The 23,733-nt window shown below is 34.4% G+C and overlaps 1 protein-coding gene across 1 annotated transcript; it reads left to right on the top strand.

Annotated features, from left to right (window-relative positions):
* Window positions 1-10,824: 10,824 nt before the first annotated feature.
* On the top strand, window positions 10,825-23,413 carry LOTGIDRAFT_174519 (hypothetical protein; the record flags this gene model as incomplete). The annotated part of the gene is made up of 7 exons (XM_009053851.1): window positions 10,825-10,908; window positions 14,545-14,644; window positions 18,338-18,469; window positions 20,431-20,611; window positions 21,441-21,667; window positions 22,092-22,346; window positions 22,551-23,413. The coding sequence occupies 7 exons, from the start codon at window positions 10,825-10,827 to the stop codon at window positions 23,411-23,413; spliced, it is 1,842 nt and encodes a 613-aa protein (XP_009052099.1).
* Window positions 23,414-23,733: the final 320 nt, after the last annotated feature.

The raw sequence follows: 23,733 nt of genomic DNA, 5'->3' as shown, positions 1-23,733 counted from the left end.
CATCTAGGGAGGCCCATTGGATTGAGACATTGAATACAGCAAGACTTATAGGACTAAATATTCATCATAATGTAGGCATAGCACCCTTTGGTTGTCCCGTTTAATACAACCAGCAATCGAGCAAGCAAGATAGTTCATGCCCACTATAAGAGCCTTCAAGAGAAATTCCCCCATGTCTATAAGCAGAAAATGATAGTTGCATATTCAAAAAATAAGAACTTAAATGATAATATTGTTCATAGTAAACTAAAAACAATCAGTACATAACAGATACGATACTTCTCGCCCATCGGGCGAGTTATTTTTTCTAATTTCAGATCAGAATAAGAACAGAAGAAAAGGTATAGTGAAGATATTAACTATAATAATAAGGTATGGTTGGTATAGTGAAGATATTAACTGTAATTATAAGGCAAGGTTGGTATAGTGGAGTAGAGGTATAACTGTAATAATAAGGTAAGGTCGGTATAGTGAAGGTATAAAATAAGGTCAATATGGTGGAGATTTTAACTGTAATAATAAGGTAAGGTTGGTATAGTGGAGATATTAACTGTAATAATAAGGTAAGGTTGGTATAGTGGAGATATTAACTGTAATAATAAGGTAAGGTTGGTATAGTGGAGATATTAACTGTAATAATAAGGTTAGGTTGGTATAGTGAAGATATTAACTGTAATAATAAGGTAAGGTTGATATAGTGAAGATATTAACTGTAATTATAAGGCAAGGTTGGTATAGTAAAATCCATAAGAATCCAACCAAGGAGTGGATTATCTCGAATAAAATCCCTAAAGGCCGCCCGATTATATCTGACTGTGGTAGTGAGTCATATGCAGTGTCAGAATACATTGATCATTTCTTACTACCACTAGCATGCCAACATCGCGCCTACCTTAAAGACACAACCGATTTTGTCAATAAAATAAAAAATCTTCGGGTTCCCTCTAATGCTATTTTAATTTCTATCGACGTTTCTTCTATGTATACCAATATCGATAACACTACTGGTTTAACGGCAGTTCGTAAAGCTTTTAATAGAAACCCAGATCCAAACAGACCCGACAATGCAATTCTACAGCTTTTAGAGATTTGTCTTAGTCGAAACGATTTCACATTTAATGGTAAAACATATTTACAAACTTCAGGGACAGCAATGGGCAAACGATTCGCCCCTTCGTACGCAAACCTTTTCATGGCAGAGTGGGAACGTGAGGTGTTGCCCCTCTGTCCATTTGACCCACTTTTTTACGGACGCTTTTTGGATGACATTTTTATGGTTTGGACTTATTCTATCGAACAGTTTTGGGAATTCTTTGAAATTCTCAACAACCACCATCCTTCTATCAAACTAACCGCAAACGTGAGTGACAAAAGCATAGACTTTCTCGATACCACAGTCTTTAAGGGAGATTCCATAGCAGAAACAGATAAACTGGATATTAAAGTGTATTTCAAAGAAACTGATACTCATCAACTCTTGCACAAGAGCTCCTTTCACCCAAAACATACCTTTTCTGGTATAATTAAGTCACAAGTTTTACGATTTCATCGAATTTGTACAAGATCTTCTGATTTCAACCAAGCCTGTACGATTGTTTTCTCAAAACTGAAAGAGCGTGGGTACTCTAAACGATTTTTACGAAACATAAAACATTCCACCTTAGCACAGATAGCAGCTGAAAACAGACTTTATGCCGAAGTACCTCCAGGTTTAAGAGGTGCTCCATGTTTGTCCAGTAGATGCAAAACATGTCCCTTTATATCAGAAACTCATTATTTTGTAAGCAACTCTACGAATAAAAGGTACCCGATCCAGGAACATCTAACATGTGAACATTCGAATGTAATATATTTAATTTCATGCAAGAAATGCCCCAAACAATATGTAGGAGAAACTAAGAATAATTTACGAACTCGCTTTAATGCTCATAGATCAGACATCAAATTAAAGAAAGACAAGCCTGTTTCTAATCATTTCAACCTCGACGACCATTCAATAGACGATCTCACCCTAATCCCAATTGAGCGTATAGAAATTGACTTGCCCGAAGATGAAACTACCAAATTCCGTCAATCTAGGGAGGCCCATTGGATTGAGACATTGAATACAGCAAGACCTATAGGACTAAATATTCATCATAATGTAGGCATAGCACCCTTTGTTGTCCCGTTTAATACAACCAGCAATCGAGCAAGCAAGATAGTTCATGCCCACTATAAGAGCCTTCAAGAGAAATTCCCCCATGTCTATAAGCAGAAAATGATAGTTGCATATTCAAAAAATAAGAACTTAAATGATAATATTGTTCATAGTAAACTAAAAACAATCAGTACATAACAGATACTATACTTCTCGCCCATCGGGCGAGTTATTTTTTCTAATTTCAGATCAGAATAAGAACAGAAGAAAAGGTATAGTGAAGATATTAACTATAATAATAAGGTATGGTTGGTATAGTGAAGATATTAACTGTAATTATAAGGCAAGGTTGGTATAGTGGAGTAGAGGTATAACTGTAATAATAAGGTAAGGTCGGTATAGTGAAGGTATAAAATAAGGTCAATATGGTGGAGATTTTAACTGAAATAATAAGGTAAGGTTGGTATAGTGGAGATATTAACTGTAATAATAAGGTAAGGTTGGTATAGTGGAGATATTAACTGTAATAATAAGGTAAGGTTGGTATGGTAGAGATATTAACTGTAATGATAAGGTAAGGTTGGTATAGTGAAGATATAAACTGTAATAATAAGGTAAAGTTGGTATGGTGGAGATGTTAACTGTAATAATAAGGTAAAGTTGGTATGGTGGAGATGTTAACTGTAATAATAAGGTAAGGTCGGTATAGTGGAGGTATTATCTGTAATAATAAGGTAAGGTTGGTATAGTAGGGGTATTAATTGTAATAATAAGGTAAGGTGGGTATAGTGAAGATATTAACTATAATGATAAGGTAAGGTTGGTATAGTCAAGGTATAAAATAAGGTCAATATGGTGGAGATGTTGGTTGGTATATTGGATAATAAAGTAAGTAGTGGAAGTATCAACTGTAATAATAAAGTAAGTAATTGATTTATTTCTGTAATAATAATAACCTCTTTTCCCATACAAACAATTCGAATTTGCAATATATATAAATAATTTGAAAACATTTTGAAAAAATCATGAACCGATATAGAAATTAATTTAGACTAGATAGAATGGGGTGAATATGCAACAAATAAGACATGTTAAAAAAATAATTTGGAAGTTTTGACTTATAAATCTATTCCTTGCATCTGAAATGCAACTGATCTACTGGTTTGATCTGAATATCTATTTAGAAATATTACAACATTACCTAAAACATATTCACGCTATGAAAGTTATGTGAATATCGCATAGTGTGAAACTCCGAATAAAATCATGTTTCGAGTTCTGTTTTAATATTTCTATATCGCTTTAGAATTGGTGTATTGGGAAACTTCTTAACAGTGAAAATATTTTGTTTTTGCACTAATGAATATCGATTTAAATGAAACACAATAAAACAGGATACTGGTAAAACAACCGTGGTGTATTTGAAGGTATAAAAATATAAACAGTTGGAAGAATTATTTGATGTGTCATGCATACTAAAGTATCGTGTATCTGAATATCCATTTAAGTAATGCACGATAAAATACCATGATGTATACAAGAACAATAACTTGAAAAAGAAAACAATACACGATTGTATGTTATTGTTAGTTAATACCATAATGAAAAATAACAATAACTTCAGAGAGAAAATAATACACGATTGTATGTTATTACCATAATGGTATAATAACAATTACTTTAGAAAGAAAACAATACACAATTGTATATATATTGTTAGTTAGTAGTAAAATGATATAATAACAATACCTTCAAAGCGAAAACAATACACGATTGAATGTTATGTATAGGATACTGACCGAGGACGAGTTTTACCCTCTTTCGAGGGTTTTCTAAACTCTAAACGAGTCCGAGGTCATTATCCTACTTATATAGGCCTATCGTTTCCTAATTGATATATTGGTAAATCGGATCAATCGATATTATCTTCCTTGTGATTTGTTTAAACGTTCAAGGAAATTTCAAAAATATTAGGAATATCTAATTAAAAAAAAAACTAATACGCATTTAGGCAAAATAAATTCAAAATTGTACAATATCGAATCGTTATATTAAAAATTTGTGTATATAATTTTTATAATTTACAAAATATGATAGACTTACTGCTTATCATAACATTATACATCCATGGGCTGAATGTTAAACAAGATGATGTCATTGTGGTGTAATGAACCTAGTTCTGACTCATGAACAATAAAGAGTTTAGTATTATTAGCATTGGGTTTGTTCCCTTTAGCCATTTAATTCATAGCCAGGCTCATACACCAAGCATTCCGTGACGGAATACATTCTTTTGACCGATAGCTTTTAATTCATAGCCAGGCTCATACACCAAGCATTCCGTGACGGAATACATTCTTTTGAGCGATAGCTTCCGTGTGTCGTAAATTTATGTAAAATTTTGTTCATTCGTCAAGAATAGTGAAGAACAACGAATTTTAGTCACTATTGCACGAACCCCTTTTCGTCGGAAAATTCCTAACACCTCGAAATGCGGGTTTGATTATATTATAAGAAAATCCATAATACATACAATAATATTATACAATTATACAAACCCGCCGTGTCTCTGGGTGTGTACCATTTCTTTCCTGTGTCTCTTCCATATTCAACCCAAACTTACTACACAATATAGTTAAAAGCGCTACTTCAATGGATTTTATAATAGCTCGATTTGACGCATGGTAACATATAATTGATATGTATTTCTGATAATTTACTAAAGCCGAGCATCCACTCGCGAGTATCATAGCGCGATTTCAAATGTTAAAAAGTACTCTACGAGAAACTGATATACAGTCGCAATCAACTCTTGATATACCTGCTGAGAGCGTTTTCTCAAGTAGAAGGGGGTTTGCTATAAAATGTCAGGTATAAAAATCCAACTATCTCTAGAACTGCTCAAAGCTATCCTGTCTAGTAGAAGGGGGTTTGCTAGAAATAGCTAAAATGCAAATTTCTGTGTGAGAGTGCTCGAACTAGCAGGGATGTTACTTTATTCCAGGACACTTTTGCAGAAGTCGGCTACATGAAATGTTTATGAGCAAATTTCCTTCAGTAACACAAATCACAACCCTTAACGGGTTTTAACGAATTTTTATAGATGACTCCCAAATACTGTATATTAATATATAGTTTTTCAAATGGAGGGGACAATGACAGATCTCTTGAGAGTAACTCGCACAGATCAGGAGAAAAAACTCAAGTGGACGCCCGGCTTTATTGACTTTCAAGTATGACAATAATGCACCGTCGACAAGCCATCTTCCATACATTTCCTGTATACAAGATTTTAATTCAGTAGCAAATTTCATTTACCGTATTTACTGTAGCTTTGTTAGATTTAGCGAAGTCGTTGGCTATTTAATTCGTCACATACCTGTATTAAATCAATTTAGCGAAACGTTCGCTAAAAATTAAAATCCGCCCTATATAATGGAAGACCAAATTTAGTAAATGGAGTAAAAGTTTAGCTTACGTGCTATATTCCCAGACTCACAAGAGATAAAATGAAAATGATATGAAACCCTAAGAGAGATAATTCTTAAGGCTTCACTTTGAGAAAACTTGACAACCCCACACCACACATTCTACGCATGAATATTACTAGGAAAATTGACAAAATATAAAGAAATTGAAATTACTGTATTCCTAGACGAATCTCTCCTGAAAAATAAAAATTTTTATCCTAAAAGAGATATCACTGAAAAGGTTTAAAAACTCGAGAGTTTCTGAAAACTGTATTGCCTCATAATAAAACAGTAACATAATAGCCCAGAATTCTTTGACAATAACAAATTATTGGCAGTTCAAAAAGTTAGGTCATTTAGGTATTCTGAGCACAGAGGGAAAGGTCTGCTCTTATTTATTTTCTCTATTTCAAGCAAAACATAAGGAAGTAGGTAGTAATGTAGTAATCCACTGTTCCTTCATCAACACAGAATCTAATATCTCAATTGTCTCAATAATATTTCAACCAGCAAATTTGAATTTGTCATTTTTCAACCTGATCTCGATAATGTCGACAGGTGCAAAACTTTGATACCAGGTTTCTAATATGCCTCTTTGCAACCAATATCGTTTTCGTTACATGGAGGTTTACAAAAATGCCCCACATGCGAATGGACTGTAATATAAGCTAGGGAAAATATGTGTTTTGGCAGAATTAAAAAAAATTGGGTGCTTCATATCATATGCTAGATTGGATCTCTGTAGACGTCCACCAACAAAGATTAACCTACTTTCAAAATTTTAGTGACGATCTGTCTTTTGTTATATTTGACCTGTAGTAGGCTTCTTTGTGATCCTATTCATACTAACGTATATTGCCGTCGCCCATATCCATCCATCTGCCTGTCTTGAAGTTTTGAACTTGAATTTTTTAATTTTGAGAAAATTTATATATTAGTTAATAAAAACGTTGTTATCATTTCTGACAGCTGCCAGTGGCAAGCTTTATTCTAGTCGTGGTATTGTTATTCTTTTGAGTAATTTTTTATGTACCGAGAATAAGGGAACATAGATGTATCTTATCGTCTTTATTAATCTGACAGATATAAAGCAGCACCATATCCAGACTAAATGGCATGACTGACATAGATGTTGTAAAATGATGTTTCCTGGTAATAATAAAAGGCAGCTTATCTTAAAAGATCATGTTATTATATTCTGCTTATTGTTGAATAGATTCTCGTTACTGTCTGTTGTAATTTTGAAACCATGGTTGTTAGGAATAATCAGATACAACCCCTCACTAAATACAACAAACCCAATATTATTATACAGGCATAGCAACCTTTATTGTCTCGTTCAACCCAGTATTCGGCATTCCACACCGCTTATTCCAATTTCTAAAGGAAGTATTCTTCTAAAGTATTAATCTGATTTTTGGTTGGTTTGGGTTATATACCCCATGGTGCTGAGTTTTTCTTTCATCAATCATGTTGATGGCAAACCTCTTGTCTATGAATTTCTTCATAAACATTGTATAATCTTATGTAGATATTTGCCCAGTTCCTTCTTTAAATATCACATTCTTTGTACAGACTGTTTTCTGGTAGTTGAAAGTTCTCAGTTTTAATGGCAAGATGTGACCTTATAGTGACCACTTTCATTTTGTCCTTATCGAAGGTTGTAGACCATTTAGGAAAATCAAGATTTAATGATCGATGATCAGAAGACATTAATTTACCCATTTCAGCATTCACTTGACACCTGTTAATGATGGGCTGCATCGTCCTGGCGCTTTCGAACAACATTCAATACCAAAGGATGATCTTGAGGCGTTTGGAAAGCCAGATCAATGACTTCTAAATGTGTGAATGCATCTGCTATGCGATTTTCAACACCCTTTAAAAAGAAACTGTTTTCCTTTTTGATGCTGACATCTTTTGATCAATTTCATACCTGTCAATGTAAAAAATGCTGATCAATCTCGTCGTTAGTATAAAATACATACATACATACTTTCTTCATTCATAATGTGATGTGAAACACATGTAGCCGCGAGCTACTAGACAGCAAAAATCATTATCAAAATCTAATTATGAAATTAATTGCTGTCTATTATGTCGTGGTCTAAGGAAGGATCGTCAATGTAACTTTCAAACCTGGATATTTATGGTTACACATGAAAAAATCTTTTAGAAAATAAACATACATTTGCTTTTTTATCATTGTCTTTACCAACTTTCCCATCACTCTTAATATTTTTTTGTTCTCTCGGGACTCTAGCAACCTCAATGAGTAGTAAAACCAATTCTATAGTCTGATTGATAAAGGCCATTTATTTGAATGACGTAAAAATCATGAATACAAAATATAAAGACAGTTTGCCAGGCAAGTTAACATACGCCCACTTGCAGCTGTCTAAATCTTTACTGACCACAAATATATAATATAAGATCTTCATAAAAATACGAAATTTCTTATATTGAAGAACTTCAATGTGCATTTGTAGTTCAAAAACCCTGAATATCTCATCAATTTGGGGTCAGGTATGCTGAGTTTTTCCACAAATATTTTTAAATCAATAGCATTAACCTATAAGCATTAAATCATCACACTCCTCTCTGTCTGAAATGTTCAAAGTTGTTTTATCAAATTTGACAAGGTCTCATCTTCATAGACAAATTTGAATTTTATTCAGATCTCATTAATACATACCTGCATACCACGTTTCATCAAGATCCGATAAAAACTGTATCCCCCATCGTGTTTTCAAATTTGATATATTTTTACCAAGTCAAGGGCAATAACTCAAAAACCTTTCTTTCAAAATGAGCCGAATTCATACGTAACCGTGATTTTATCAATATACCAAGATTCATAACTATAAGATAAAATCTGTAGCCCCAATTATGTTTACAAGCCAAATTAGACATATTTTACTAAACCATTCATCCAAAATGAGCCAAATTAGAACTTGACAATGATCATTTTAAATATACATGCATACCTAATTTCATTAAGATCTGATAAAAACTCGATCATGTTTACAAGCCAAATTTGGTGTGTTTCTAATAAGCCAAATTCATACTTGATCAATATTTTATTATTATGTACATGAATAGAAAGTTTCTTCAAGATTGGATATAAACTGTAGCCTCTATCATGTTTACAAACAAATTTGATGAGTTTTTTTTTACTAAGTCGAGAGCAATAACTCGAAAAATCGTCAAATAAGAACTTGACTGTCATTTTATCAATTCCAAAAATTGATGCGATTTTACTCAGTCAAGGCAATAAGTCAAAAACGGTTCATCGAAAAATCGTCAAATTCGAACTTGACCGCCATCTTATCAATCCCAAAGCTCACACCAAGTCAAAATCCATTGAAAATTGTAGCTTCTTTTTTGCCCACAACAAAATTTTGACATGATTCCACGACGCGATTATCGCGTTTCCGAGCATATTTTTCTCCGAAAGTTTATCGCCTGCAAGACAGACCGCCACCATCCAATCAGATTCATTTTCCATTCACTTGCATGCTCCGCATATGATTATCGGCATGGTGGAAAACGATCGACTGGAGATTTTGTCTCATCGTGTGCTCGCACCATTAAGAACGATTAACAAATCGACTTTTGAAAATATTTGCAACAGTGTTGACAAACATAATACAATTCACATCCATATGTAAAATATTCTAGAATTGTCTTAAACTCACATACCAGCTTAACCGAAACCGTTCCACTTTGTCGATGTGACTTTTGTTGTCGATACTGACCTCTTTGAATCTTCAGTGGAAGTCGCTCCTATAAAATGCATTTTGACCCGCCCCACAACTAAAGAAGCTTTTAAAAGTTTGTATGTGCAAATTGCGCTCGTATTTACACGAGGACTGTTGAGACAAAAGGCTCTCACAGAGTTTTATTCCTTGTATTTTTCCATTAAATTAAATTACTATTATCACACTTCAATTCTCGTTGTTTGTTCCTTAACTGTAAGTTTTTTCTCTGGCAGACTGCGACATTAAAGGGCAACAATAATCACATAATGTGATGTAAAACACATCTAGCCGCGAGCTACACAAAATAATTATAAAAATCCAATTATGAAATTAATTGCTGACCTAGCAACCTTAGTCTGGTGGCCATATACCAGATTTTGATGAAAGTTTATTTTAGAGTACATACCATGTGTTATTGTTTTTTTTCTGCTTGCGATAGCCCTTCTGAACACATTTCCACCGGGTGCCACTTCGGCACCCTTGGGTAATTTTTTTTATGGACCAATTTGCCGCCATCCTCAATATTCCAAATACTATTTCTGTCATAACTTTGCGTCTAGAGCACCAAAAGACATAATTTTGGTGTCAATATACATGTATTCAGGGTCAATGAATTCATATATAATGGTTTTTATTACCCGTATTATCGCGATAATTTAAATTAAAACATTTAATAGTCAGTAAGAATTGTCAGAAGTCATGTATAATTTAACAAAGTGTAACTTTTATCCAAATAATTTATTCACAAATTGGTGTTGGTAAAGTTCGTCATTATTGGTGTCAAAAAGAAATATTATTACTTATAATAAGCAGTCCAACAACTTCCGCTACTACCAGTCCAACAACATCTCTTACCACTAGTCCAACAACATCTCCACTACCATCTTACTACATCCCTTTCTATCAGTTCAACAACCTCCCCTAATACTAGTCCTACATCACCTACAGTCAGTCCTACAACAACCCCTACCACCAGTCTGACAATATGTCCATCTACCAGTCCAACCATTTTTCCTACCAGAAATCAATATAAATCCATCGACATCTACTACCAGTCCAATATTCTTTCCCACTAATCCAATAACATCCCCTACTAATACTCTTTACTGTCAGTTATAAAACACCCCCTACCACTAGTTGAACAATTCTACTACAAGTCTTACAACATCTCCTACCCCCAGACAAACATTCTCTTTTATTACCAGTCCGACAACATCTCCTACCACCAATTAAACTACCAGTTTACCAGCATCTCCAGTCACCAGTCTAACAAGCTCCGAAAATATTATTCCTGCATCATCCCCTACTACCAGTTCAACAATAAGCCCTAATAGCAGTCTAATTACACCCACAACTACCAATCCTACAACATCTACTACCAGTCCTACTATCAGTTCATGCTACCCGTCCAACAACTTCAATTGTATTTGTTGTCGGACTGTCGGTGGGAGAAATGGCTGGCCTGGCGGAAGATGTTATAGGACTGGCAGTAGGTGAAGTTGTTGGACTGGTGGTAGAGCATATTCTAAGACTGGTGGTAGGCGATTGGTTTTAGGGGACTGATGTAGGCCTTTTAGTAGGGGGTGTGGTAGGCCTGGTAGTTGATGATGTTGTTGGACTAGCAGAAAGAGAGGCTGTTGCATTTGTAGTTTTTGATATTGTTGGACTAGTATAGGGGAAGCTGTCGGACTGGTGGTTGGGGGTGTTATGTGAGTGAATTTTGTCTAGAAGTGGTTAGACTGGTAGTTGAGGACTTTTAGTAAGAGATGTAGTTGATGACTTTTCATCATTAGGTGACTTAAGGACTTGTAGGGGGAGTGGTCGAGTAAAAGTAGGGGATGCTGTAGAATTGGTAGTTTATGTTGTTGGACTGGTAGTTTGAGATGGTGTCGGACTGGTGGTAGGGGATGTAATAGGACCTGTAGTAGTCAAAACATTTTATGGATACAAATTATATGTTTCAGAGTAATGAACTTCTGACGGTTTTTTTTTTATTGAGTATTGAATATTTCATATCAATTTAAAGGGACAGATGCGCCATTTCATGACCAATCATACCCTAGTCACAGAAAAGGGAATTTTTTTATGTTCACAGCTCAAAATTCGATTTTGTAATCCATGTGAAAATGATCCAAAATTATCCATGTTTTAAAGTTAAAAAAAAAACGAGTCGAACCACTGCCATGATATTGAAAAGAAATCTACAGAAATAGGAAAATAAATTCCTTGTTTGAGATATGCTTGAAGGAATTACGCGACTTTCGTACATTTCTAGTACTATTTACATATATTCGACTCAACCTGAAGTAGAAACAACATTAAAACATTGTATATATACCAGTACTCCAAAACATACTTTTGTGCTCTACCACTGGACTACCTGTATGTGCAGTAAAACCAACTCTGTATTGTGATTCATAAAGGCCATTTATTTGAATGACGTCAAAATCATTAATGCATAAAAAAACATATGAAAATTAAAACATAGTTCAAACTAAAAATAAAATTCCATTCAATTACTCATATTATACTTCAATTCTCGTTGAATACGTCGTTTGTTCCTTAAATGTAAGATTTTCTCTGGTAGACTGAGACATTAAATTGCAACATTCAGTATTTTCAATTTTTATTGGGACAAACATTTAAAATGTAAATAGCGCCCAGGCGTACTTGAAAATACACGAAAATAACATAATCTTTTAAAAATAACACAAACTACGACTTTTACTTTCTTCATTCTTATTGTTATGAGAAACACATCTAGCCGCGAGCTTCAAAACAGAAAAAAATCATTATAAATATCCAATTATGAAATGAATTGCTGTCTTTTATGTTGTGGTCTTAAGTCAATGCAACTTTCAAACGATATTTATGGAAACAACTGAAGATTCGTTCACATTTCGGCAGAGTTTTGAACACTCTTATTGATGATCTTGGCTGCAAAATTCCCATACCTGAGGCAAAGGTTTGATTGATCGCGCAGATTGCGAACGTGCCCGTTTAAAGTGTACATTAAGATCGACTGAAATTTCAAAGCATTTCATCAGATTGTTTGATACGAGCAAGAAATGAAATGAAATAAAATGAAATGAATGGAGTTTTACTTGACACGAATGAGAAGCTCCTATCGAAAAATTGACCTGGATTGATTAACTTAGATAGATGCCGGCACTTATGCCCAGAAGCTCCAATTAATTTTTAGAACGTAACACATGGTAACTGTCGACTATATTGAGTTTTCAGACAGAGCGCACAGAACGACAACAAATCCAGTGACTGTTCAGATCTCACAGATACTACCATTCACTTGTTGATTCTCTCAGTCGACCGAGAAAAGTGCATCTGTAAAGGTGTGGGCACGAGAACGGTGGGCAATTTTTGTCACTAGTCTTGTCAAGAGTTTCACCGACCTGCTGCTGGCACACGTGGAGACAAAAATCTTGTCCCAACAATTCTCTGACATTTTACCACCAAGCAACAACTACAAGTATTTTCATCAACATGGTGCTGGAAATAGGAATGTTGTAGAAATATTGATAGTGTCAACACACCTTAAGTGAGCGGGGATTTCGTAAAATATGTCTTGAAACGAGAACTCTTCTGGATTTGTCGACTAAAAAAAACCACAATACATATCCTACATTCATTAAAAAGGAATATAAATGAACGTTTCCTTAATTATGTTTGATTTTCTACAAAAAATGTGTCACATTTATCATTAAATTCTTGAACTAACAATATTCTACCTGAACTATAGTAGGGCGCCTACTACACAAAGAAACCTAACACAGGAAACGGTTAATGAAAACAAACAGATCAGATCCATTGTTTTTCTATTATGAAAGAAATACATTTCCTGCTTTTAAACCGCCTTTATAGAACTTGATAGAACATTGTCTTACAACGCGCTTTAAAGATTATTATAAACATTAGATCTTTTTAAATGTGTTAATTGGATTGAAATGAACTTTAAGTAGTTGAATTGAACTATTATCGTTCTATTTTCAATGCGCCATTTGATAATATCAACAAGTGTCAAAAGAACATAATGGACCAAATTCAAATATTTATAATTTATCAGAAGAATGGAGCTTTTTGCCCCATGCTCGTTCAGCGCTAGCAGAATGTTATATCATAGCAATTAGCAACCATAAATCTCTAAACTAACCATATTTAATGTCAACCATTGAGAAGAAGAAATGTTACACCCACATGTTGAAAGAGAATTATTTCGGGGAGTTGTATTGACTGTGTGTAGAAAGTTATTAACGTCTGGAATCAAAGCAGCAAGAGAGGCTAATTCGCCAACAGAGTAATTTTGCTACCAAACAATTAAAAGCCTATAAAACTTTAATGTGTTTACTGTTTTTTTTGGAAATACTTATGAAAATCCTAGAATTTTCAAATTTGTACATCATATGGTAAATGAAATTAATATGTATATTTTTCAGAGTAAAAATCAAGACCCCCAAATCAGACTCAAATCTATTTTTTACATTTGGTTTTAATTCCAGAATATCTTGAACATTTCGAAAGTCGTCACAGCTAGTTCTATCTATTAGTAGTATTCGATTCTATTTTGAAAAGTGGAAATTAAAACCCATTTTTGCACCTTGACCATTTGTCCATATCTGGTACGGAATATCATACATTGCTCAAGTTCAATTAGTTGACCCGAGCTAGCAAAATTAAGTTGTATAGAAATGGTATGCTTAAAAGATTTGGTCTCAGTGCCATAGCAGTAGTGGTCAAAAATACCATGTACGGAGGAAAATATCTACTCTAAGGGAAACACCAATACACTTAACAGATTTAGAAAACCTCTTAACAATCCCTTTAATTGCATGTTCATTGGTAATTTTTAACACAATTTCAACAAAATGGTTTGTTTAGACGGATCTTTTAAACTTCTTTTTATTGAAGAGCAAATAATTAATTCCATAATAACTCTTTCTGAAAGGCGTTGACAGTCAAGTTGTATTGTCGCCAGGTATCGTACCTAGTAAAATAGGCTTTTTCAGGATCACGTGAAGTTCTATTAGTGTTTACATGTAATGCCTTGAAGCAGGTTACTTCAATTTACATAATTACTATTGAATATCACAGTGGGAAGTCTTCGGTTGTTCAAATGTTTAGAGTGTGAAAATAACATATGATTATCGAATAATTTCAGATCCAGTATTTAGCTAAGATGATGAAGACGTGTCAGATATCTCTAAGTAGAATATATTATTATATACATGTAGTATGGCTGTTAATTGCTTTGAAAACAGGTAAGTCAAGCGAGTTTTTCTGTCTTCGGAATTTCATTTTAACCAGTAATTCTAATCAATTATGACAGTGCAGGGATACTCTCTGAATGTATCGATTAAGGACGAGACATTTGAGATCGACCGAATCTGTAACCTATGTATGAGATTTTTGCCCCAAAAACTTGCTTTCGGGGCTCCGCCACTGGAATCGCCATCCATCTCAATTTACCTTCCATCTCAACGGTGACCTACCTAAAACCATGCCTACCCACCCAGAAACGACAACAGAAACGACCACAAGACTACCGACACCATCAAGTACCGATCCGGAGGGGAAAGAACCTTTTGTCAAGTTTTTCTTCAAAGTACTGCTCTGCAGTGTCTCCATAGCTTGGTAATCCTCACCCCCCAAAAGAAAGGTCAGCATGCGTTCACCTTCAAACGCAAAGTTTCTGATTTGGATATTTTTATTTGCCATGCAATGGAACATCAGCTGTTGGCGAGAATATTCGAAACCTTAACCGGATGTGGCTTTGTGATGCAGGTTTTGGTCGACCATTACCAAATCACCCACCAAGACGTGCTGACCACCATGCGTGCAAATTTATTTTAGTACCGTCGACTGCATCATCTCAATCGCTCCTGTCGGAACGTCTTAATCGTAACGTCGACAACCATACCCCTTTCTCAAAACGTATGCATAGCTCCGCCCACTAATTTCACAACGAGGCTAAGTGGGCAACGTGTTCAGCTGTAAATAAACATGGCCGACACCACGTTAACGAAGCTGTGAAAAGAAGAGCTTGATGATATAGCTTCGTCACTTTTATAATGGTTTTCGATTGTTAAAGACTAAAAAAATTAACAGGACGAATGGCCGAGCTTCAACTAGTTCAAGTTTTAGCCAGGTAAGTAAGTCTGTGAGTAGAGCCTACTCAGTCACCAAAAGTAAAAGATGACTGAGTTACTAGCCTAACCTACTCTCCTACAACTGCGATTTGTTAAATTATATTTCGTGATTGGAGAGTAAGTGTAATCTTATCTGAATAAGAGAATCTGCTCCTCTGGATTTAGTACAGTAGCCTACAGTGTAGGTAGAGTAGATAGAAGTAGGCCTGGATTGTCAACATTTCAAATCAGTCTTAGTAGGGTAGGTCTGTCTTACTTATCTTCTTGGGCTTGGTCCCTTCTGTTCTTTGTGCCTTTTTTAGCCATGGCACAGGCCTATTGCAGCTATGTTAGTTCATTACTAGCCTACACAACTAAATAGTTTTCTTTAATAATCTTCGATCTACATTAGTAATATTCTAAATACAACACCACACAGCCCCACCCCAGTCCAACAAACAAGTGCCCTACAACATTTAGGCAAATTTGTCATAATTTTATACTTAAATAGCACCAGCAGGCTGTTTACACATACTGACATAGGCCTACGTGTGCATGTAATGTTTTAACATATTACTGATGGCACAATAGTTTGCTCACATAATTTTCAACTTGGTTGCAGTGATGGACCAAATTGAAAAGATCTATACAATCCAAAACTAACTGGGGTAACCCATTAATGTAAGAAGTTTGCCCAGAAGATGTACTGGAGAAGATAAATATGTAGATGAATCAAATGATGTTTGACATCAATAAGGAAAAACTCCTAAGGTAAGCCTTATTTGTCTTATTTATTGGTAACATTATTTCTTAGAGAGATAAACCAAATAAGTATAGAAGTATGCCCTGCCCCACAAGGGTAACTTTTGAGTGAAGCTCAAATTCAATTTAAGGGTTTGTAATCAATTGCAATATTTAAATAATATCATATCGAATTTGAAATTGAATATCATTGAAATAATCAGGGCTAATATATAATTCTTATCTGTTTAGGTTTTATAGCACAAGACAAATTAAGAGCATGAGGGCGAAAATGAGAATCTCCAGGATCAAGTGACAGAAAAAAAGGACTTGTAATATATACATGTACATGTTGTTGAATTATAAATGTATGTTAACATCATATGAATTTTTGCACTGAATTATAAAAAAAAAACACTATCAATTTTGTCTTTTATTTCATTCCATATTATTCAAATTATAATATAATTTACAGCATATTACATAATGAATTGATAAAAATGTGACATTCTCATGGAACTAAGGAGATGTTTATCTTCACATGATCTAGAGAAATCTAGTTATACATTCACATAAATCACATACCACATGATACCAACCACATGTATCTTTAAATAGGAAATCCTTTCCCAGCCTAAAACAAAAACAAAGACTTGTTAATTAAAGCATACCGATTCTTCTCTAAGGCCTTTTTTCTAATCAGTTAGTCTTACACGTTAGAACTAAAAGAATAGGCACATTCTCGAATCAGGCTATCAACTTGAACTCATTAGAACTACAAGTTGTCATTCACATTTTATCATGCCCTAGAATCCGAGGCATAGAGTACTGAGTAGAATTATACTAGATTAGCTTAAGCAGTAAGGCAAATACCGTAGTAATAATAGGCCTTACTGACTAGACCAATAATGACAAAATAATTTAGCAATCTCATGTTATACCCGTAAACAAGATAGCTTGCCAGGCAAGGTTATATATATTTAGCAGTACAGTAACAATCACCAGTATGAAATATTCAACCTTCAGTCATACACTTCTTTTGAACTCTTTAGGGCGATACTGAATAATATTGAGTATGAGTTATTGCCCTAGTTCTTGAAAACGTGTTCAAACTTTAGCTCGTGAAAACTCTAGAAGACAAATATTCAATCTTCAGCGCGGTAATGAATAATAAAACCAAGTTTGGTCAAAATTCGGCAAGAATCATGCCTTCTAGAGTTTTTATGATCTACAATTTGAACTAGTTTTCAAGATCAAGGGCAATAACTCATACTAAATATTTTTTCGATTTTTCTCATTTTCAATAGGCTTTACCCATGAGTGATAACAAACACTCAAGCCAAATTTCGTTCAAATCCGTCAAGAATTGTGCCTTCTAGAGTGTTTACAAGCTAAAAATTGAACGCGTTTTCAAGAATATGGGCAATAACTCATACTCAATATTTTTAGATTGTTCTGATTTTCAATAGGGTTCATCCTTGGGTGATAACCAACACTCAAGCCAAATTTCGTTAAAGTTCGTCAAGAGTTGCCCTTCTAGAGTGTTTGCAAGCTAAAATTTGAACGCGTTTTCAAGAACAAGGGCAATAACTCATACTAAATATTTTTCAATTTTTCGGTTTTTCAATACGGTTTATCCATTTGTGATAACCAACACTCATGCCAAGTTTCGTCCAAATCCGTCAAGAATTGTGCCTTCTAGAGTGATAACTAAAAATTTCAAGAACAAGGGCAATAACAAATACTAAATATTTTTTAATTTTTCTGATTTTCGATAGGGTTTATCCTTGGGTGATTACAAACACTCACACCAAGTTTCGTCAAAATCCATCAAGAATTGTGCCTTCTAGAGTGTTTACAAGCTAAAATTGAATGCGTTTTCAAGAACAAGGGCAATAACTTATACTAAATATTTTTCAAATTTTCTGATTTTCGATAGGGTTTATTCTTGGGCGATAACGAACACTCATACCAAGTTTCATCAAAAACCGTCATGAATTGCACCTTCTAGAGTGTTTACGAGCGTTTCCAGAACAAGGGCAATAACTCATAGTAAAAATTTTCGATTCGTCTGATTTTCAATAGGGTTCATATCCTTGGGTGATTACAAACAACCATACCCAGTTTCGTCGATATCAGCCAGGAATTGTGCCTTGTATAGTGTTTACGAGCAATTGTGGATTACGGACGGACCGACCGACGGACCGACGGAAAGAGGTGACGGCAATATACGCCCCCCATTTCATGTGGGCGTATAAAAATGAGATTTACCGACACTCACGTCGGCGATGGTGTGATAACTAGGTCACACTTTTACTCCTTTGGCTTTACACTACAGGCTTTGGGCTTAGTCAACTTAGTGACTTACCTTTGGTTTTGATGTTTGATGTCTATAACGAATATAAGTATCCTCCCGTCAGCGATCTATAACACCATCTTCAAGGAAATGGAAGGTTATGTATTGTAAAATTTGTCGCTAGTTGACGTCGAAATGATAGAAACATGCTAAACAGACCTCCTTGCCCACTTAGCCTCGTTTTGATATTTCTATGAATATTGACGTCATCTCATTAAGAAAGGCCTATTCTATCCGCTAATAAACCATGTTGATTCCTAAATCGACGTGGAAACTACCCAAGGCTGTCATACATTATCTAATGAAAATGAACAAATACGAACAGTCAAATTTCTCGAGCTATCACGTACGCGAAGCCTTCTCTCGCACGGGTAGAGAGAAGAGCCCCGAAAGAAAGACGACAGCATTGTAACGAAGGATCTTCCGAATGTTATCCGTATTTCGAATCGATGTGTCGTCTATGTAGGCCTACACTTTATCGATAATACTAATGTTAGAAATGTTAATGTCAACAAAGAACTTGATATACACCCAGACAGATCCAATGAACTCTTAGACATCTGCCTCTTAGTGTACTTGCAAGCACTCGTAATAAGTAACAAACGACTCGCTTAGCGTTTTAATTTCACTTATTGGTAGCCTATAAAGATGATGTCCTCTCCGTGTACTTCAAAATACTTTTTACTTTGCTTAGACAATAACATGTGAAAACTCGAATATAATTAATTCAGGTTAAGAATTTCAAAACAATATGTAGGAGAAACGTAAAATAATTTACGCCCCGATTTAAGGCCCACAGACCGGATGAGTGTGGGTTTTAAATCCCAACCGCCCTACTAACCCAGCCACTAAATGTTTATTTTAAGGATCGCAGATTTCATGCTACGAAACGAAACATTTTCAATTATGGAATCACAGACTTTTTAAAGTTCATTTGGGACAATCAAACTCTGTCTTCCCCGAAAAACAAATTTCACTATACTATTGAATAATACTGTGGGAAAGGATTTTAGTGGCAATTAACGTAATTTTATATCACTATCTCACTTTCTTCTTTTAAGCTTATAAAAAATTGTTACACAACAAATAAGCTTCTTTATAAAATACTTGCATTCTCTTTGCATTTTTTTTTATCTCTACTATATTTTATCTTATTAAACAATGCATATCGATGAAAGTTGGTGCAGCAAGGTGACGACTTAGGATGATGTATGCTCTCATTATAATACTAGCTAATATTCTCTGACTCTTATTGCATTGAGCCTTAGATAGACAAATTCTCATTTATTTTGTTCTAAAGTAATATTGATTACTTTCTTTCTTAAAAAACAACGATTTGAATATCAACAATGATTTCACATATTTAAACATTTCACACTAATTATACATTGATTTCATTGATTGATTCGGTATTCATTATGCAGATTCTTTATTAGATTATTGCAGTCTAATTAAACTTAGACTAAACTCGCTTTCCGTTTTTTATTAAGTATTATTTTTAATTTAGCCATTTAAGTTTGATGCCGCCAACCAATCAAATTTCTTTCATCTCCAACGTTGGCATTTTGTGACGCAAACAAAAGCTGCAATAGGTATCTAATGCTTCTCGGAATACACCTTTCTATCGAGTCACAAAATCACAGCGTTCGAGAGGGCAGAAATTTTATTGTTTGAATTTATTAAGTGGCTAAATAATAACATAACAAAGGAAAGTTTCGTTTAATTTGAATTAAACTGAGATTATTGTTATTTGATACCAAATGTCAATCAAATATCCACAAATTAACATGAAGCGTTATGTTACTACAATGGTATATTTCAGACAACGTCTCCTTGGCACCAACAGAAAGGTTGAATATCACAATATTCACACAGGAAAGTACTTGGAACGAAGCCTATTATGCTTGTCAATATCATGGTATGGAATTACTAACAATGAAATCAAAAGACGTTGCTGATGCTTTGAGTTTACTCTTTGCAAATAATTCAACGATTTCTTTAAGGTACTTGATGTATTGATTCAACTCGCATTAATATTGACATACATGACAACGGTTTGATTGACTATCGTGTGTATGAAAACAGCAAATGGTGTGGCATTCTTACACATAAAATACTAAATGCATCATTTTTGCAATTGGCATATTATGCTATTGTATTTCACACACTAATATAAAGCCTTCGTTTTCGCCACGTTTTTGGCAAATAGTTATTTAGATGGTTAACATTTTTTTTTTCAAAGACTGCTACTGGAATATTAACTCGATAGCACTTTAACTTTCAAAAATAGAAATGAAAAAAATACCAAAATGATTATTTTTACATTAAAGAAATGATGTTGGAAATCTAAAAAAAACAGCAACCTAAAATAACAGTATTTTGATTTTAATTAATTTTAATTGATTTTCAAAAAACAAGGAAAAGGAAAAACAATTTTAAAATTTTCAAAGATTCTATAATATTTTTTCGGTGCAGATTTACAAATTATTCAATACCATTACTAGTAATAATATTGTTTAATTCTGCGTGTACACAGATAAACAACTCGGATGATGATGCCAATTTTTGACGTCCAAGTGAACTTTTAAACAAATCATAAAAATGGTGCAAATATCACGGAGTTAAAATTCCATTCCTTTTACATGTTAACTAATGCTGTCTGCAAGAAGCGGGCACAAGTGCTAAACGTTTTCGTCTTTATTTAAGCGGAGGATAGTTGATCGAGGTGTAAAAACAATATCTGCTAATTGCCAAAAGTTTGCAGTTCCCAGATTCTGCCTGTTGCAAATTAGATCCTCCTCATAACTTCAGACATAAACAATTTCATTTTAGTGAAACAGATTATTGGATTGGTCTTTACGTCCTAGATGTAACCACTGAATTTTTTCAATGGACTGATGGTGACGGTCTTGGAAATTGGACTCTATGGTTTTCTCCAGAACCAAACTCCATTCAATCTGACAGATGCGTCCGTGTACACGAAGATCCAACCAATTCCTTTGAGTGGAAAACAATGCTATGTGACCGTCCTTATGCATTCATATGCCAACAATATATTGGTATGTATTTCGTTTTGTATTCCCGAAGACTTTCTTGGAACAGATGGAGAGTTTGGTTATCAATATCTTTCTTCAATGGATGGAGTACAAGTTAATAATTTTTTAAAAAAAACTCAAACCCTATGCGACACAGGTCAGAATTTCTTCATGACAAATTACTCACTAAATGGTCATTTGAGAAAATCAAAAAAAAAATACAAACCAAAATTGAGATCATAGTAAAATTCCACATTTGTTGAAAGAGCATTTATCTCCCTTCATTTTAAATAAGCAATGACAATCCATCAGAGGTAAGACGAAATATGGGAGAGAACTCATGCATATGATACTGATGACCGGTTATTCATTGCTGTTACTTTTATATCAGTGTGATCACAAAATGTTTCTGATATCGAGACATGCGTTCCAAACGTCTTCCTTTCAGGAGAATGTACAATGGAGCTGACCTCATTGTTACCAGTTGAAGAAAAACAGAAAACAGTTAGAGTAGTAGATAGTGAAAAGGATTGTAACAACTTGTGTCTGTCTGTAATACTCAACAGCACTGAGCAATGTTTTATAGCTTATAAAGATAAACAATTTTGCAATATGTATCTTTCGGAAAACCCAGGAGATTTTATACAAGTAGACAAAGTGCTGCCAAAAGACGTGAATTACTACAGAAAGATTTGTTTTCAAGGTAAATTTTGAACGGTGCTTGTCAGTTGCAATAGATCCACTGAGTATTGCCCTGATTTCCACATCAGGACTTTGTTATTTAGAAATGGTAATGTATCAACTATAAGCATCTCATCCCAGTGCTTGAGAAAATAGACCCGGTGTCGGCTTCAAAATCCATTTCCTTATTGACAAATAGGTACTATTAATTACAAATATTTTGCAGGTTTCAAAAGTCAGCGTATGGTCAACTACACTAATACACATACAATGCCATTTATGAATAGTAGTGTAAGCGATTCATATTTAAATTCATCCGAGATAGACACCTTAAACCACAAGACAACTGTAACTACCACATCGCCTATTTCATCTGAAATGACATCAGCTTCAACAACATCCGATGATGCTGTAATGTATGACGAGTTGACAACGTTGATATTGTCTCATCAGTTCGAGTCATTAGAGCAAAGAGATACGGCATCACTAAAATCAAGTACAACTATGCTATCGACAAACAAATTATCTGCGCTGTCAACATCAATTTTAACATCGCAATACATGCCGTCAGAATATTTGAATTTATACAGTACACCACCATGGACTATAACGGAAATTATAATGACGATTCACTCCACGCCAACTGAATCATCAACGCTTATTGGGGCATCTGAAATATCTATATCAGTATCATCAATTGAGTCTTCTGCGCTCTCTGATCTGATATCTTCATCTGACGCCTCTTTATCGGATGCCGAAACAGAAACAACATATGAATTAGAACCATCTTTAACATCCAGAGAACTTCCTGAACACACAACCTTCCCATCTGTCTTCTCATCAATATCAGGATGGTTTTCGGTGGAAATACATTCGTCATCAAAAGTATGGTCAATTTATACAGAAGAAATGCTCAGATCAACAACTGATATTCTGACACTTGAATCCATTCCGACAATCAACTATTCTACTTATAAAAGACGTATGTCAGATTTTCTTCAAGACAAAATTTGGGATAAATGTAGTTCATCGACGTTTAACATTATTTTAGAGAGAGCCTGGTTTTCGTTGAAGAAGTCTAGCTTATAGCTTATATGGATTGGATTTGCACGTTATAATTAGATTCATTTGGGTGATTATCTTGATCGGTTTCGGTTAATATACCGAGACAATAATTCGTCTTAACCTGAGCAGTGACCAGTGAGGATAGATAGCTTGTCAGAAACAAGTTTGATATCAATCGTCAAAATGTTCATGCTATCACTTTTTCATTTCAGAATGCGCATGTCCATGTCCAGAGAATGGAGATTTTGAGTACAAGAGGTACAATTACAAGAAGTCTTTGATAGAGACACTTCTAGTGCCAAAGAAACAAACAATGTCGTATCAACGTAAATTATACTCGGTGT

The sequence above is a fragment of the Lottia gigantea genome (assembly GCF_000327385.1).
Source record: "Lottia gigantea unplaced genomic scaffold LOTGIsca_200, whole genome shotgun sequence".
Taxonomy (NCBI): Eukaryota; Metazoa; Mollusca; class Gastropoda; family Lottiidae; genus Lottia; species Lottia gigantea.
This window is presented reverse-complemented; position numbering and strand designations above follow the sequence as displayed.